Source organism: Sycon ciliatum, chromosome 3 (assembly GCF_964019385.1).
Source record: "Sycon ciliatum chromosome 3, ocSycCili1.1, whole genome shotgun sequence".
Classification (NCBI taxonomy): domain Eukaryota; kingdom Metazoa; phylum Porifera; class Calcarea; order Leucosolenida; family Sycettidae; genus Sycon; species Sycon ciliatum.
In genome coordinates, this window is record NC_088645.1 from 17,646,641 (window position 1) to 17,665,227 (window position 18,587).

Genomic DNA, 18,587 nt, shown 5'->3' on the forward strand with positions numbered 1-18,587 from the left:
TGCTAAAAAGAGCATATTATGCTCGTCGCATATCAGGGAAAACGTCAATAATTATGCCAAAGGCTTAGCAAGATATGCAAAAAGATATGCCAAAATATGCCAAAATATGCTCGATATAAGCAGAAAGTGTAGATCATTTCAGTAAAATTACAACCTTGGAATATTCATTGGCTTCACGGCTATCATGCTTATGCCCGAATAATGGTGCAAATCAAAACAAATATGGAATAGTGTGGCTGGGGTGTCTCCCCAGCAACCGTAGCGATAGTGTTCATCCATGGGGAAATGTAGCGAACGCTTCAACCGTTCCAAATTCATCCATAAAAGGCATTTCTGAACGCATTTTGTCAATAATATGAATGTTTTGTCCTCATTTTCTTCAGTATAATTGAATTATATGCTGCCTTCATTCCAATATTCCCTTTGTCGCTCAATATGCCATTATGAACTGTCTCATAAAAATATGCGGAAATATGCGCAAGCATATTTGGTCGAGGCTAGCATGAAGGTCGCAATCTGTGCTCCATTTCCATTGTAATCATAACATTGGGTATGATTATGATTGCCCGTTTGACTTGCGATGTACAAAAAATGGATATTTCCTGTGAAAGATTAATGTCGAACAGAAGAGTGATCACTGCTGCAAGAAGAAACAATTCTCATCGCTTTCATTTGAATACCCTCGGCCACGATTCATGTAAAACATTCATTCATGTAAATACTATTATTACACAATGGGTGAAGCCTTAAAAGGTTGCGCTGTTATCGCAAGGGTTAAAGCCTGAAGGCCGCAATCTGTTCTACTTTCCGTCGTCATCATAACATTGGGCATAACTTCCTGTTTGACTTGCGATGAAAAATATAAGCAAAATACAAAAAGACACAAAAATACAACGCTCTAATCATGGTATTGAACGCAGCAGCTTTACGAGTTTTTCGAATCATGGTTTCAAATTGATGTGAATAATGAATGGCACGAGAATACGTACATTGTGCATTGTGCAAGCTTTGAAAATTGGGTGTCATTATGATTGTGGCAAAATAATCGTAGCAGCGATGGAGGCACTTACAGCATACAAATTGTAATTACCAAAACGTTCTGGAATGTATTAAAGGCTCGACATGGAAACTGGCGGTATGTGCTCGATAACAGTCATTCGATAACAGTCGTTTTTCAAATTCGGGTCAAAATTCTGCCAATGTTCTGATTATGACAAATTTACAAATCCGTAGATGGGCGAAAAAGGAAATATAATTTTCTTTCTTGCACATCTACGGATTTGTATTACATATGTTGTGCATAGTCAATCTGTGATAGGGATCAATTCTTTGGGAAAACAATCACCTCCTCGTATTCATGATAAATTGGATTTGTTGTGGTGCTTCGCTCGTGCTTGGCTGGTGGTGGTGCAGTTTCTTCATACACAGGAAAGTCATACACAGGATTGACTGTCATGTCAACTTGGCTGGGACAGCTGGAAGATGCCATGTTGGTAACGTTCGAAAATCCCGTTGTAGCCGCGTTATTGACCCCCAGTTGAGTAGTACAATCGGATAACACGTGCAGTTCACTTGGCGTCAGCGTTACAGCATCCTCTCCACCTTGGCGTGCTTCCCGTCGTGTTGTACCCCTACATACTGCTCCGGTTGTACATTGAGCTCGGGTTCTTTTCTTCCTCTTCAAACAATACACTAGAGTAATGACACCCAGAAGTACTGCAAGGACGGAAGTTGCTGCCACCAGAATATAGACCGTTGTCTGAGACATGGTAATCGTGCTCTCGTCCCCTGTTGTGATTGATCTAACTGTTGTAGTGCCTATACCTACAGGTAGATACACGAAAAACAGGATCATTAAAAAGTAAGTTTTTGAACAGCTGAAACATTCATCAGTTGAGGTCGTTGGCAAAGGGAAACATTCGAACAAATATTGACGGTCACACCAGGACTCGATCTTTTGTGTATTTCGTATGAAATAGAAGGTGATGTGAAAAGTGTGGTAGTTAATACTAGTTTTTAGTGTCATGTAAAAAAAGCGTCCGTCTCTCATGTTATGCATAGCAGGCTATTTAATTGATTTCGCCTACCCATCACCGATTTATGCCTTCAGAAGGAGCAGATTTCCTCACTCACACTGTTAAATTGAACAAGACATCTTTATGAGCTAAAACCCGTCACCACCACGCGCTCTCGCCGAACAAATGTATGAAGCGTAAACATAGCTTGCATTCAATGTATGCCAATGTTCTACTGTAGAAGTACAATTTTTCTATTACGAAATCTTTCGTTATATCACTCCACCAGCAGGCGTATCACGTATAAAAATTTCGTTTTTGGTCGAGGTCTGTCACCCCGAACGTTCAGAAAAAACTTTAGTAGGGTACAAACTTTTGTTATTTCGTGCCCCCTAACGAATATCATCCTCATCATCATCATGATAATCTGCGTTGCCGAAAAAATAATAATAGTAAAATAAAAACGAGAGAGCTTGGAAGCTCAGGGTCCTACGCTTAGCTTTTTTGCCTTGATGACCTATACAAAAAAAAGCATAGGGAGGTTATAAATTCTTAAAAAAGATCCTTTTTTTAGACAAAACCTGGGATTCGAACCCACATTATCGCGCGCCCTGCATGCATCCCCCGATATTCTTCGTATACATACTAATTCTTCCAAGTTGCTTCACGTTATGATCTTGCATTTGGAAGCCCTATTTGAATATGCATTGTGGCCAGCCGTCTTTGATGGTACGATACGGTACGGGATAGGTACGGGACAGGTACGATCGAGGGTAATACGACACCGTCTCCCGCCTTGATGACGGCAAAAAAAGCATAGGGATGTTATAAATTTTTCAATTCTCCTATTTTTTCAGGCATATCCTGTGATTCGAACCCGCACTATCGCATACACGTCGCATTCATACCCATTCTTCCAAGTTGCTTCACGTTATGATCTTGCGTTTGAAAGCCCTATTTGAATATTGCGGCCAGCTATATGTGGCCAGCTGTGTTTGATGATACGGTACGGTACGGGACAGATACGGGATAGCACCAGGCGTGACACAAAAAAACAAACACACAAATACCAAATTAAAGCTGTGTGGACCCTGGCTAGCGCCAGACGTTACTGAAGTAACGTCTTCTGCATAGCTACGGGAATAAAAAACGGCATTATGCAGCTGTGTAAGCAGTAGATGCACAGTGGACTACCAGGCATCACTGTCAGATGCCAACTGGCAATTCTCATGCAGAGACATACCATTCTTTTCTCACTCACACGCCAGTACTGCACACATACTCACACACACACACACCACACACACACACACACACACACCTACACACACTCCTCTCTCTCTCTCTCTCTCTCTCTCTCTATCTCTCTCTCTCTCTCTCTCTATCTCTCTCTCTCTCTCTCTCTCTCTCTCTCTCTCTCTCTCTCTCTCTCTCTCTCTCTCTCTCTCTCTCTCTCTTACACACACACACACACACACACACACACTCATCACAGAATAACAACTGCGGGGTCAGCCACAGCAAGGCTGGTTGCACTCTTGTGTCCAGAACACAGACAGAAAAAAACATCCAGCGAAAACAACACCTCATAGAGTGACAGCGTTGTGAAAGGTGAATCATACAGAAAAGCACAGCAATCGACAGAGCATCCGCACATTCCATGCCTCGCACACCTTATAACCTATATTGTAGCAGCAATATTGAGAACTCTATCAAAGAAAGTGAGTAACCCAGCACTCTCACTATCATGACCCCGTACAAAGCTCCTCATTGGGAGGGAGGGTGGGAAACCAGCTTGCAAAAAACTTGCAAAGCAAGAAAACAAAAGATGAGGGACTACAGCGTGCCAGTACGCCCAAAACTGTCGGACCTCGGTCCCAGACCTGTTCGTTCGAAAAGAACAACATTTCTTGTTTATTTCGTAAAACTCAGCCAACAAGAAATGAAAACTTCTTTTCTCACTCACACGTCAGTACTGCACACATGCTCACACACACACACACACTCCTCTCTCTCTCTCTCTCACACACACACACACACACACACACACACACACACACACCACATACGCACACCTACACACACTCCTCTCTCTCACACACACACACCAAACACACACACACACACCTACACACACTCTTCTCTCTCTCTCTCACACACACACACACACACACACACACACACACACACACACACACACACACACACACACACACACACACACACACACACACACACACACTCATCACAGAATAACAACTGAGGGGGACAGCCACAGCAAGGACGCTAAAGCATAGCAGTACTACTACTGACTCTACTGTAGAGTCACACAGCTAGCACTTGGGACACCTGCAGCAGATTGGGCAGGGAATCCTGAATGTAAGCCTTCATAGCATCACTTCTCCATCCTCCCTTTCGCTGAATGAGCCTATCTGGTACTCCTGCTGCAGCAGCCGTGGATGCACCTCTCGACCTCAAACTGTGTAAACCATACCCATCTGGGTTTACGCCGATACGCTTCAGAGCTTCACGCACTAACTCTCTTGCTCTGCTTTAGGATAGCGGGTGCTTGATGGCGGTCCTGCCCTTTACACGAGCTATACGCCCGAACAGCTTGACATGAACTTGGTGCCCTCCTTTTTCAATCAGATGCTCCACTAGTGATACTGGGCACAGGTCACTCTCCCACCGGCTGATGAACACCCAGTTACCTTGCCTTAGTTGGTCGTTCTTGCGAACTTGCAGGAAGACCGCCATATGCGATGACTTGATGGCTACCTCACCCACGAAGATGTTGGCCAAATCATCCCACCTGATCATACCGGCATAACCCAGTACTATGAGGGTTAGGGTGTGCAGGTCTTGCAGTGATGAGCTTGACAGTTCCCGATGGAGGCGCTCCAGAAGTGGTTTTGATAATGGCAATTTTATATCCTTTGGTCGAGCCAGAGAGCGCTTGGCTGCCTGCATCACATTCTTCACCACCCCGTTAGAGCATGGGTCTGGGTATCCCTGGATATCATGTTTCCATGACAAGGCGCACACGGCTGAGACCAATGGACTGACAGTTTTGACATCTTTCATGATGTAGACCAGATATAGGGCTACATGAAATGGGTCTGCTGGCAGATGAGGCACCTTCTGACGCTCTGCCCATTTGCTCCATCTACAGAAAGCAGAGTCGTACTTCTTCACAGTTCTTGGTGCCCGACTCATATTCATAATGGATGGCAGACATTGTTCCAGCGCCTTCATGTCCTCTGAGAGGTTGTCCTTGGCTGGTTCTGAACAGAGAATAGAATGGTTTCTGTCAATGCTTCCTAGCTGGCTATGCCAGTGCAGTCGACTCGTCAGCTTCCTTCTTCCCCCAGGGGGATGTCGTCGCTATACCTGGCCATCTTCCACCACTCCTGCCATTCACCCGCACCCACAGCTTTCCACTGCCAGGCAGTTGCTTACGTGCTCAGAGCACAATCACCTCCCCACAGTGGAGACATCCTGCAGCAGGACCTCGCAGACACTGAATGCACGCATTCTCGCTCCTCACCACATGCTCTACAAACAGACATCTTTCCGTCAGAGAAAAACTCCAGCGGCCGGGGAATTTCAGGATCCCTCTTCTAACAAACACAGTTTGTCACTGTACAAATGCGTAGTGCATACACGTCACAAGGACTCACACTGCCACCAAAGAAATTGTATGGACAAGTACCCTCCAGGAAGGTATCATGAGGACTTTGGCAGGCTGATTGCCTCCTTAACGAATTCTGCCCACTTTGGGCCGCTACGCAACTTTGGCCACCATGGCACCGATTGCCATTCTGGAACAACCAAAGTACCGTGGCATTTTGACACGATCAACATATCTACCACACGCCCTATCAAGTACATTGGTGGTACCAGCCAAACTCTTTCTCCGCTCCAATTCACAGTGAATGCATCAGTACCCGAGCACCACCTTGAGCAGAATCTACTCATTTGCTTTGTTCTGCTGCTTGCAAAGCAATCAATGCTGTGAGGGCCCCACATCGAATCAAGCCAATCGAACAATTTGGGATTTAACTGCCAGTCATCCGTATCAGACAGCTTTGAAAGGTAATCGGCCAGCTCATTTTCTTCGCGAGGCACCCATTCTGCAAGCAACTGAATACCATGCACGGCGCACAGCTTGTAAATCTCCAGTGCTTCGCTCTGCAAACGAGATTTTGAACTGCCTACTTGTATGATGTGCACGGCTGCCTGGTTATCGCTTCTGTGAATGCAAACGCCACCTTCAATCTCTTTCGAAAGCGAACTCAGAACCAACAAAATAGCTCGCAGCTCACGCCATGTGGAGCTGGCACTAGCCTGCACAATTTCTTTGGTCCATTCCCCTTTAGCTAATTCAGTTCCTTTTGATGTAACTGAGAAACCTCCCCAGCCAGAGTCGCTCGCGTCGGACCACAAGAGCACTGTAACCCTGGGGTCTTTTTTCCAAAAAGGTTGACCGTGGCATTGACTAAACGAGCCAGACCAAAACTCCAGATCTTGAAGCGCCATTTGAGACCAGCTGAGTTTTGCATGCCACGACTCACGGTTCATAATCAGAGCATAAAATGACCTCGTCCTCAACCTGCAAACGGGGCCTAATGCCAGAGACATAGATAGTAAATACCCCGTAAGCCTGGCCAATTGTCTGGCAGTTGGATATTCGACCTGTGACAGCTATTCTACAAACGTCTTCAGCTTTTCCACGCGTCCATTAGTGACCCGTATGATCCCTTCCCTCATGTCGACTTCCATGCTAAGCATTTCTACTGTCTGTGAGGGCTCCCAGTGGCACTTATTTTCGTTTGGAACAAATCCGGCCTGAACTAGATCTGATTTCAATCTTTTCGCTACTGCCTGTGCACCCTCGACTGTAGAGTGCCCACCCGACCCGTCATCCATGTAAAGCTGGCATATGATGCCGTCCCTCCGCCAATGTCTTATTAAGACACGGGTTACCTTCGTGAAAAAATACGGGGCAGTGGATAGACCGAAGGGCAGAACACGGAAAACGAACCACCTGCGATCACCCCCCCCCCCCCCCCCCCTTCCCCACCCAGGAGAAACCCAAGTACTTCCAATACGCCTTCGCAATTTCAATATGATGGTACCCACTCTTCAAATCGAACGTTACCAAAAAATCTCCCTGAGAGTACACATTTGCCACGACCTTCATGTCCTCGAGCTTGAACTTAAAGTTTTGCAAATGCTTGTTTACATACCTCAAGTTCACAATGAGTCGTAGCTTCTTGCCGTTGTTCACAACGCCTAACGGACTGGTGACTACAACATCATCCCTTTTTACTTCTTGAATGCAACCCTGGTTCAGCAGACTTTCCACCGAGTCACAAACAAACTCGGCATTCTCGCATGCACTGCGGTGGTTTGCAAACTCTCTTGCACGCGGGACCTCTATGAAGGGCAGTGCGTATCCATGCAGTACTAGGGTTTGAATAAACCTAGATGCCCCCATCATGCGCCAAAATTGCATACATTTAGCTAGGCTACCTACTTGAACATCTTGAACACCAACTTCACGCACATCCCACCCACCATCAGCCTCCATCAAATAAGAATCAACATCTCTTTCTTCATCGGAATGAATTGGTGCAACAACAGCAGGCTTATTTTCTAGCAGCGGGGGCAGAGATGGCCTGGGTGCAGAATCTGACGAAGCGGTCAGCGCTGCTGCAGCGGTGGCACACAGGCCTGGGGGGTCTGGGGGGAACTGCTGGGGCAGGGGTTGCTGTGACGCCCAGCGTGAAGGGGATTGGGGAATTGCCCCAGCTCCTGGACGAGGTGGCTGGGGCACTGCCACCAAAGGGCTGCCTAGCATTAACAGTGGGGGCTCTTTGCTTTGTGCTTTGAATCGCAGTGATTAGCTTTTTCGACTTTTCGGAGCACGACGGGATGTCGACCAGCTCACCCCCCTTCTGAAACCTGATTGCCGCCTCGTGGCCATGCACATCCGCCACCACCAACCATTCTTGTCTAGCAGACAGCAACGACTCACCTCTTCTGAGCCTCTTAGAGAGACTTCGGCCACCCATCAGCTTCCGCAGGTCCCGCCTGGTCTTCTTGAGTAGGCGTTGCAGCTGCTCATTCAGGCCGTGCTGCACTTCATAAGACCTTGTCTTTCACTTTCGCGCTGACATCGAGGTGGAGGATCTTCGCGACTTCTTCAATTTTTTGAATTTTTTGGTTTTTCTTTTCCGGCGGGAGTCGTCCGATGAGGCCGACGAATCTGATGATGAGGACGATGAAGAAGATGATGACGAAGACGATGAAGACGAGGACGACACAGAAACATTACGGCGTTGACGCTTGGACGAGGACGACTCATTTCCCCATTCCAGCTGTCCGTCGAGGAGCCTGATTCTCAGGGCGCTCTCTTCCTTTTCCGCCTCAAACTTCTCCCTCATTGCATTGAGCTCCACGGTCAGCTGCTCTGCCGAGGGGGCCTTGGATATTTTCCTTGGAGGTACCAGCTGCGCTGCCGAGGGGGCCTTGGATTTCCTTGGAGGCATAACGGAAAGGCAGGTACGACTGATGAAATCAAGGGAGTCCAGAAAAAAGGCAACCAGCTTGCAAAGCAAGAAAACAAAAGATAAGAGACTGCGGCGTACCAGTACGCCCAAAACTGTCGGACCTCGATCCCAGACCTGTTCGTTCGAAAAGAACAACATTTCTTGTTTATTTCGTAAAACTCAGCCAACAAGAAATGAAAACGTCCACGAAACGATATTGTCAGCAAAGGAAATATTCGGACGACCACGCTTTCTGTTACCATCCACGACACCAAACATCACGTCACGTACCAGCTTGCAGCCAGATGGGCGGCATGTGTGCCCGAAATAGGTCAGCTTGCGCATCTTGACCCTGGCTAGTAGCTGTCTCTGTACTCCCAACTCCACCAGGATACTTTCATTTGTGCGCTTCTCCATCCAGGATACTCTGAGCAGACGTCGGTAGCACTACATTTCTGCTGCCTGTATTCGTCGTTCATCTGTCTTCCGGGGAGTCCAACTCTCAGCTCCACACAGCAGGACAGATCACACAAGGGCATGCATTATCCGGATTTTCAGCTGTCGGTAGATGTTGTGGTCTTTCCAGATGTCAACTAACTGCAGCATACGCTCTTTCGCCATGGCATTTCTTGACCGAATATAGCGAAAGTTATTTCCAGGCGAAAATTTGTACTTATACAGTATGTGAAAAGCGCGCACTTGCGTCCATGATCATCCTCTACAATCCACAATTTATTATCGTCATCATCAGCTGAGAGCGCATGGTGGTGACGAGTTTCAATAAATTGGAGCTTGGCCGAACGCTCTGTCGCAATATTTAACTGTGATCTTTATGACCACTGTCTTAACATTTATCCCCAACATTCTCTTCTATTTTGGGTACATATACTTCCAAGAACGTGACGTGTACATGCACAGTACACGTAACAGAGGTCGTAAGGGAAAACGACGTTTCCCTTACGACCTCTGCATTGTTTGAATGATTGGCGGGAGATTAGCAAGTGATTTGTTGAAATGAGTAACAATGCTGATAACTATTCTGGATGGCTATGCTTTCTTCGCAGACATCATAGAACGATCTGCGGCAGTTTCGGAAAGCAAATTTCTAAGTCAAAGCAGGAGGTAGTACCGTTCTCGACATGACTACCAAGGATTTGGGTAGATTTTCAGGGGATTCGCAAATTAACCCTCCAAAATCGGTAAAAAGCTTACCAATTTTTCGATAAGTCTCGTTTCCGGCGAATGTTTCGGCCGGTCGATTTGGGGATTTGACTAGTAACGATCTCCTTCAGGGATAATGTTTATTTGAGAGGTCAAAGGCCACGAGCCACACGACCTCAACGCACTAGTCCCACAAGTACTGAAGTAGAGAGCTCTAGTGGTCATGCTTGCAGCAGCATCATTCGTTCGAAAACGCACTTTGCAATAACATTTGGTAGATTATCGGGGAGTCTCAAAGGTACCGTCCAAAATCAGCAAAAACTTAGCGAGTTTTCGATAAGTCCCATTTTGGGCCAATTTTTGCGGCCGGCCTATTGGGGAAGCCTCTCCTAGACTCCCGAAACTACATTGCACATGTATCTCATTCGTGTACTTCAAAGTACTATAGCTATGGGACCACCAGATTGAGGTTTTGAAATACAATCCGCACACCACAAACAAAGCCAGTCGACGCAGCTCGAAGCAATGAATGCCAAATGCTGCTGTCTGACAATCGCTGAAATGCGTGAAACTTGAAGTTACAGCTATAAAGCTTTTTCACCTCGATTGTATATGTACACATCAAATGTATGTCACAGTTTAATCAGGTTGCACAGCCTTTCGTTTGCAATTACGAGCCTGTTGCCTTGCATCATAATTTCCAGTTGGCATGTGACAGAGGCACATTATGCAACTACTTCTCATGAACATAATGCTGTTGTTTCTTCTTTTTTTCTTTTCCTTTTTTTATCAGCAAACCAGAAAATGTTGATGAAGACATACTCACGCCAAGTCCGTACAGATATCACCTCCAGTGGTTCAGTGACCACATATTTTACATTGGGCCCAATTACCTTTACTGCAAACAAAATGAATGCAAATGCAGCAATTTGACCTTGCACAAAGCACTTTGCATGGAGTATAAATCTTGCTACAAAAACACAACCATCCTCTCATTGGATAGGCGAAGAGAACTCAATGGTGTCTTACCTAAACAGTTGACGTCATAATTACCTGCCAAACATGGACAATTGTAGGACCCAGCGTTGTTTGCACAAGCACGATTCTCACCATTGATCTCGCCGCTACACACGTCAACTTCATCTGTACATTCATTGATGTCTGTAAGGGATATAAGACACGGTCCTACATCAGTACTTGCTATACATGTACATGTACATAGTTTCTTTGAGGAATGAATCATGCTGCCTAAACTGTGAATGTCTTGCCAGGTTTAATGCATAAAAAGTCTCTCTTGCTATAATTATGTCCTTGGTATGTGAACCTGTAAGATTGACTAATTTCGTGTCATCATCACAGATTTATCTATGAAACTATTGTACTTCTATCTCAAAATCTCTTTTGGGTGTGGAATCGCATCAAAGGCACAGCTTTGTATTTTAAACATCCACTCTCCGACAAGGCAATTGTGTACCTTCGCATGAAAATCCAGAGTAGCCATCGGTGCAAAAACATTGATAAGATCCAATTGTGTTTTGACATTAGCTGCGAGCGGTGCCGTTACTGAAATTACCCTCCTGTCCAATCATCAGACATCAGAACTCACAGTGGGCCGAGCACTCTTATGCAAAGTAATGTCAACAGCATAGAGTTGTGACACGCTGTGCTTGAGAATTTCCGGCACCTTGCGAATATAAATGCAAAAGAGCCGGTGACCCAGGATCGACCCTTGCGGGTAGGAGGCACAGTCTCGCCATGCTCGCCATTGACTATGACTTGTTGACTGCGGCATGACAGATAATCTGCAAACCACTGCAATACAGTGCCCCGTAACCCAACATTAGCTAGCTCATGGACTAGCTGCTGATGTTGAACGCGGTCAAATGCCTTACTCATGTCTGCAAACACTATTGCGCATCGTTGACCATCGTCCAATGCTCGGTTCCATCTATCAATGGAGTGAGCAAGGGCATCCTCACAGCTGTGGTTGGAGCGATATGCAAATTGTTCCGGTGGAAGGGCAGAAAGCTCATTGTGATCACTAAAGAACTCCACAACCTGTCGATGAACGATTTTCTCCAATACCTTGGAGGCAAGTGGGAACAGAGATATGGGACGGTAGTTTGTAGCTGACAGTTTGTCTCCGGATTTGAATAGAGGACACACATGTGCGTGCTTGTACGCTGTAGGAAACACACCCGAGAGGAGGGACTGGTTGATAATGGACGCTAGCGGGGCTGCAATAGACGCCTTACATGACTTAAACATGCATGGAGGAATGCCATCCGAACCAGCAGACTTGTAGGAGTTAAGATTGGTCAGTATGTCCATAACTGCCTCCGCATTTACTAAGGCGAAATCAGTCAGGGTGCTCGTTGTGGTAGCATCTTTCGAAGCAGGTATCTGCAGTGGTTGTGGACGGGTTGGGTCATGAACAACTGCTGCAAACGTATCTGTGAGTTCTGGAAGTGGTGCGGCGGGAGTAGACTTTACAATGGCTCGTCCAGATAACTTGTTTAGGAGGGACCACTGTCCACGGGGATCACGCTTCATATTTCTTAGCTTATATCATCAGTACTGTCCTATTTTTAAAGGAGCGTGTAGCTAGTAGGGGTGCATTTTTTCATAAACAATTATGATTGATTATGCTCAAACATGTACTTCGAAGTAGAGAACCACAATACATAATGCGTTGCTATTCTTGTACCTTGACACTGAGGTCCGGCAAAGCCTCTTCTGCACGGGCATTCAAATGATCCTTCAGTGTTTGTACAATAGCTAACAACATCAATGCAGACGTCCTTGTTCGTCTTGCATTCGTCAATGTCTGTAGAAAATAAAGAAAAGCAATGTCATTTAAAATTAATTTTGAAACTCGGATGTTGAGCCATAAATAAATGTAAAAAGGAAAAAGACATTACGGATACGAGTTAAGAGTAACTCTCCATCCCTGGAACATGATACTCGTATCCATAATGTCTTTTTCCTTTTTAAATTGATTTAAAATTGCTCTGTGAAATACGCTAGACAGCTGGATAACATGAATCGACAGTTATCACATATTTTTTACATCAATCTACATGTACTAAGATTAAGAACCCGGTCGCAGGGAGGAAAATGTAGAAAAATCCGTGGTTTCCATGGATATTAATTTTGTCGCTAAACGGGAAATTTGAGCACTATCATACGAACTGACGGCCTAAAATTTCTTCTTTTGTGTCAGCACCGACTCAATCCACACAGTCAAGTAAAGCCAAATTAGGACCGGAACGTTTCGTCCCTTTTCATCATGAGTATTAGTTATGGGAATAATGGAAAAATGTCCAAATGCAGCAACTTATAGAGCTACAGCAAAAGCATAGGTCCTCGCTCTATAAGTTGCTATATTTTGACATTTTCCATAATTCTCTGTACTTAACCAGAAGGAGAAGGGAACGAAAACGTTCGTTTGCTAAACTGGCTTTACTTGACTGCGTGCATTGCGTCAGTGCTGACACTCTTTTTTCGAAATTGGATGCGCCGCCAATATTTTAATTCTTCCTTCTTTCTTGTTCCCCCCCCCCCCTGGTGCTCGTAGTGTGCAAGTATACCGAGACCTTTGGTCGGGGGGGGGGGGGGAAGTCCACAACGCCCGCCTACACAGCTGCGCTAGTGGATACTAGTAGCCAGCCCTGATACAATAGTTGTTTGTTCTGCCAACCCACAACTTCTGTGTTCTAGCCGTTTCTTCGTTCTCCCTGCGACTTTGTTATCTTTCTTGTCATTAATTTTTGTCTCGAGCCGGGTTTGTGTTCTTTGTAAACAATAAATAAAGAGTCCACTCAATGAAAATCAGCTCGAGGATGTGCTTTTCCGCAGAAGACTATTATCATCCGCAGCTTCCACGGCAGTTGTTTGGGTTTCCTTGTTTTGCTATTGCTTTCATGAAGTGGAGCGACACTCTAAAGCCTGCGCTGATGCAGCTCTGGCCAAGGAATGGGGCTGACAGACTGGCAGAAACGATCGGTTACGAAACAATTATTATAGTTCGTGTGGGTGAGATTGTTTTCATCGTATAAGTCCAGTGTGACCCTTTTGAAAAATACAACAAAATTATTCACGGTGTATAATCTGAAGACTGTTCCCTCAGTGTGACCGGCCTGAGGCATTCATTTTGAAATGCGAACTTGGAGGCTTATAGTACACGTTAAATAGGAGGAAATAGAGTACAGTCGTCCCTCTCTAATCCGGCACCTTTTGCTACGGCGTTTTCTGTCAGTTTTGTGCCTAGTTATTGCACTTTCTGACTGTATATAGTATCATGTTACAGTGATGGAGAGTTACTCTTAACTCGTATCCATATGTCCTTTTCTCTTCTAAATTATTATTATTATTAATATGAAATGACCCAAAGGCAATGTGCCTATCGAGGGGTTCATTTGATTGAAAGAACAGTAGATGTGGATGTATGTACAAAGACAAGTAGAGATTGATGAGGAGAGAAATGGGGAAAATCAACTGCAAGGTGGCGGAATTCCGTTGATTGCATAAGCATGGTCAGCTGTAAATTTCCTGAGGGCAGCTTTGAACTTATAGAGCGAGGCTTCCGATGTTAGACTGGGGAGGTAAACAGTTCCATAGAATAGCAGTTCGGAAAATGAAGAGAGACTTAGACAATGATTTAAATTTGGGAAGATTGATTTTATTTAGTCGTCGCTCACTATTCGTAATCTTGAAATGGAAATCAGCAAGGTAATCACGATGATGGAAAACATATCTGTGAAAAGTAGTGAGACTGATGATTTGACTTATGCTAGCATCAGAGTCTCAGAGATGCATGCGACCAGCTCTGTGCTCAAGTACAGAATGTACTGGCTGCAGAAATCCACCACGGGAACCGTCAAATTATTTCTAACCTTGGCATGTTCCGCCAGCCTGTTTAAACGAGGAGTAGCAAACGCAGGAGTAGGAACCATAGGTGTTGAAACATTGGCCAGAAACAACTCCACTGTACGGATTGCATGGATGTGGAGTTTCTGTACATTCATTTACATCTACACAAGTACCGATATTATAGGTATATGCAAGCATCAACAGGACAGTGAACACTTAGCCGCAACTCAGAGTTTCAGAGTTTCTTGAGACGATCACCGCTCACACCTATCTGCATTTTTAAGCCCAGCTGCCTTCGTGATCTCGGCACCTATGCCCGCAACAGAAAACAATGGAGTAACATCTGCTCAGCCAGTTAGTCTAGTACTGCTCTTCTTAAATTTGACCTTTATTACAAGACTCTTCTTTTCTTTTTCATTTCGTTCTCCCACTCTCACACACACATGCTCACAGTTAATTCTGCCGTCGTGAGTCCCATTCGGGACGGATACGAGAATCACCGCTGCTTTTCCCTGTCAGAGTAAATAACACACTTTTTTGTTCTGCAGCATCGGGAGTTGTGTTGGAGTAGAAATGTCTCACAATACGTCGCGAGGTGCCTGCTTTCCTGCTCAGGTATGAGGTTGCACGTATTTCAGCATGGTGGAGTGGAAAAATTCAAAAATGTTAATTAATTTCAAGGAAACCCAATGCTGTAGACAGCAACATTTTTTGGCCACGCATGCCTCATCAGTACAGCTACGAGCTTTAAGTAAGCTAAGCTACCAGTCGATGGCTAGTTGAGTACATAGCCCTTTTATCATCGCTTCTAAATTGGCTTTTTCAAAACTATTATTTTGTCAGGGGCGATGGCTCTCGTCCTCTGGGATGCTTGCGTGGCTGAGCGGTACTTCGTCAGGACCTCCTCCAAGGTGAGGTAATGTTGGCTTGATGGAAGTTTGTTCTTAGCTTGTTCGTGTACGCTTTGCCTGTTTGTAGACCCATATCTTATGTGATGTTCTGACCATATCTGAGGGGTATGCCTGTTTCATGCTTGAGAAACTTTGTCAAGGGCTTGACACAGTCGGTCTACACCTATTCTGAATTACCTGCAATATTTGGGCGAAATCGGAGAGATCAACTGCACACACATTGTCTGGTTTTCTCAGACAAAGTCTTTTAAAATGTCACAAAGAGAAGGATCATTTTCCTTTTTTACTATTCTGCTGTTGAAAAGTTACAAAATTCCGCTGTTGCATGCGTATTAGCACCTCATTGACCAAGCTCGTTCCTCATTATTCATTCCATTTGGCCTAAGCGAAGACTGGCCAAGCTTGCTTGGCGTGACAACGCGAATAGGTTGATAATACTATAAATAATAATAATAAACAGAAGGACGAACAGTTGCGATGTCGTAACTCTGAGTTTAAAGAATGTAATCGATCATTCGATGTCCTAAGAAGAAGATCCGAGTCAGTTCATGTGACTCAGAGTTACGAAATCGCAAATGTTCGTCCTTCTGCTTGTGTATTACGCTCTTTGCCTTCTGTAAATCGCGCCCTCTAAGAATGGTGCATGAACCCCACACAGTTGACATTAATTTTCATCATGTTCCGTTCATGAAGTTAACCATTACCTTCATCATTTCCACTGAAGGGTGGGACGCGAAAATGAAGACTCTGGAATACGATCATCTTCAAACGTACATTGTAGATTACAATAATAATAACACAGATACGCGTACAACATGCCCAGCCGTGCTATACATGCTTCCGCTGCTGTTCTCTAGCTCTGGGCAATATGTATGGTAATATCCAGCAGTTGTGGCGACTCCTTCAGATTATCTGCCGCCATCCATTGCGATCCGCAGCAAACTGTCTTAGGTCGTCCAGATGGATTCAGCTCGAGAGGTCCGGCTTGCCTCTGCTGACATTATAATAGTGTACCTATATCGGGACCCATCATACTGTTCATTTCTCTACATATTTCAAATGGGGAATTTGGGACAATGATTTGTAAAAATAACTTACCCTCGCAAACCAGAGATATGAATGGCTCAGTACCGACCAGGTGTGTGTGACATCTATTTCGGTTCCTTATTGCAACTCTGATACGGGTACGTCTCACAATGGGTAGTGATATCCTTAATTCATCGTAATACTTCGCTCCATTTTTAGAAAGATGCGGCATATGAGAAAAAAGTACAGGTGTCCAATGTGACCACATCCCTCCATTGTGCTGTTGACGATGCACGCTGAAGCCACACATACCTAGTGACGCGAAAAAAATCTGACGAGCTACCAAGTTGCAATTTTCAGGATACTCGAAAACTACTGTGTATGGTGTGCTGGACGACAGCGGCGTTCGCGGTGTGCTTCTAGTAGCATTAGTAGTAGCAGTAGCAGTAGCAGTAGTGTAAGAGTCGTAACTCTGAAGAACACTGCCATGGTTTGGAATCAGTTCAGTGTATCGATTGACGGCTCCACATGATGGTTCTTGGGCACAAGTTGAGTACATCCAGCACATTGAGGGCAGTAAGCAGAATAGTATACTGGTTTTGAATGGATCTGTAATCAATAGGAAGATATTCACACAATATGATCAGTTGTTTTGCTGAGCAAAATACCACTGGTCAGTGGAACATTCATGAACCTTCTACAGTTCGCTGTGCCTTGATTTTGGATTTAGAAACCAGCGCTGGAAAAGTTGTCTTTCTGTCTGTTGACTGTACTTGATCACAGAGCTGTTCTCGTGACTTGCAATGTGTTATGAAAGAAATCATTGGACTCTGAGGGAATACCGGTTCAGATAATGAAGAAATTCACTCTCTCAAAATTCCGGTACAGAGTTTGGTGCCATGGCGCTTTCTCCCTTCTTTCCAGCCCTGCTCTACTGCACACGCTGGGATTTTCCTTTGCTGGCTGAATAGCGCTTCACGAGATTTAGCTGAGGTTTTCGCCCCTAACGTACTACTTGTACGAGTATGTTCGCTGAACCAGTAGCACTACACCACCACTGCCACGATTCAGGTTGTGCGTGCTTCCCCTAGCTGCATCTCATGTTTGGCATTAAGTGGTCTTTGTTAAAATTAAAATAAATAAATAATCTACCCTATTCTCACACGTACACTTCAGAACATACCGGGTGACGTACAAACCAGCACAAAATATTTACCTAAGTCGGCTCGCAAAAACTCCAGTAGTAAATATAGCTGTCTGAGGTTTCTTTAAATGCGTGGAACAATTTCAAGTAAAATCTTCCAACAGCCCTCCCCCTCCAGTGTACGTGAAGCAATATTCAAGAGAGGTGACCATCTTTTTCGGGAACAATGTCATCTGCGGCCATGCTCTTGTGTAGAATAGGTAGGCATGCACCAATTCTTCTCAGCCTCCCGTCATTTCAAGAATCACACCCGTCCAACATTATGTTTACTACGTCGTGTACGTATTCAGAACGAGACTCGGTGTGAATAAGTCTTCCCAGTCTACTTCGCCATTTACAAAATAATGCCTGGAACATCCTTGCAGATGGAGAACGAGTAGTACAGGGCATCTCTAATTGCCTTTTTTGGTGTGCATGATCGAGTACAGACCTCAACGGGCTATGACATGTATTAGTGTATTGGCCCTATTAGCAACGAAATACTTACCTTTACCATACGGTTTCTTGATAGTATCCATCCTTGGGATATGGCCGGTGGTGTAGCGAACTCTGCACAGAAGAAGATCGCTTGTTGACAATACAGCGTGTGCAAGAAATGCCCAGCTTGATCACGGTCCTGTCTATGTTTTATGGTTACTGTAGGAGCAAGAAAGAAGTAGAAGCCCCCTGACTTGGATGGTTCTATTGTGCCAAAGATGTATAACCATCTGCTTGGTGTCTAGACACAACATTACAGTATTTGCCATGTACGTACTTGCTCAGAGCACGTGTTTCCCCCGAATGGGCCGCAATTCGGAACAGGTGTAATCAACTGTCAGCAAGCAGACCAAACCATACCAGTTAA

At 45.0% G+C, this 18,587-nt stretch overlaps 1 protein-coding gene across 1 annotated transcript in view; it reads right to left on the minus strand.

Moving 5' to 3' along the window:
• LOC135811614 (adhesion G protein-coupled receptor E2-like) overlaps window positions 1-16,820 on the minus strand; it is a 59,559-nt gene extending 42,739 nt beyond the window's left edge. Inside the window, exons 1-2 of the mRNA XM_065324849.1 lie at window positions 16,612-16,820; window positions 14,626-14,763 (exon numbers count right to left, since the gene is read on the minus strand). Coding sequence (XP_065180921.1) covers window positions 14,626-14,763; window positions 16,612-16,807 — 334 coding nt within the window. The 5' untranslated portion in view covers window positions 16,808-16,820. The remainder of the gene's footprint in view (window positions 1-14,625; window positions 14,764-16,611) is intronic.
• Between the last annotated feature and the right edge of the window lie 1,767 nt (window positions 16,821-18,587).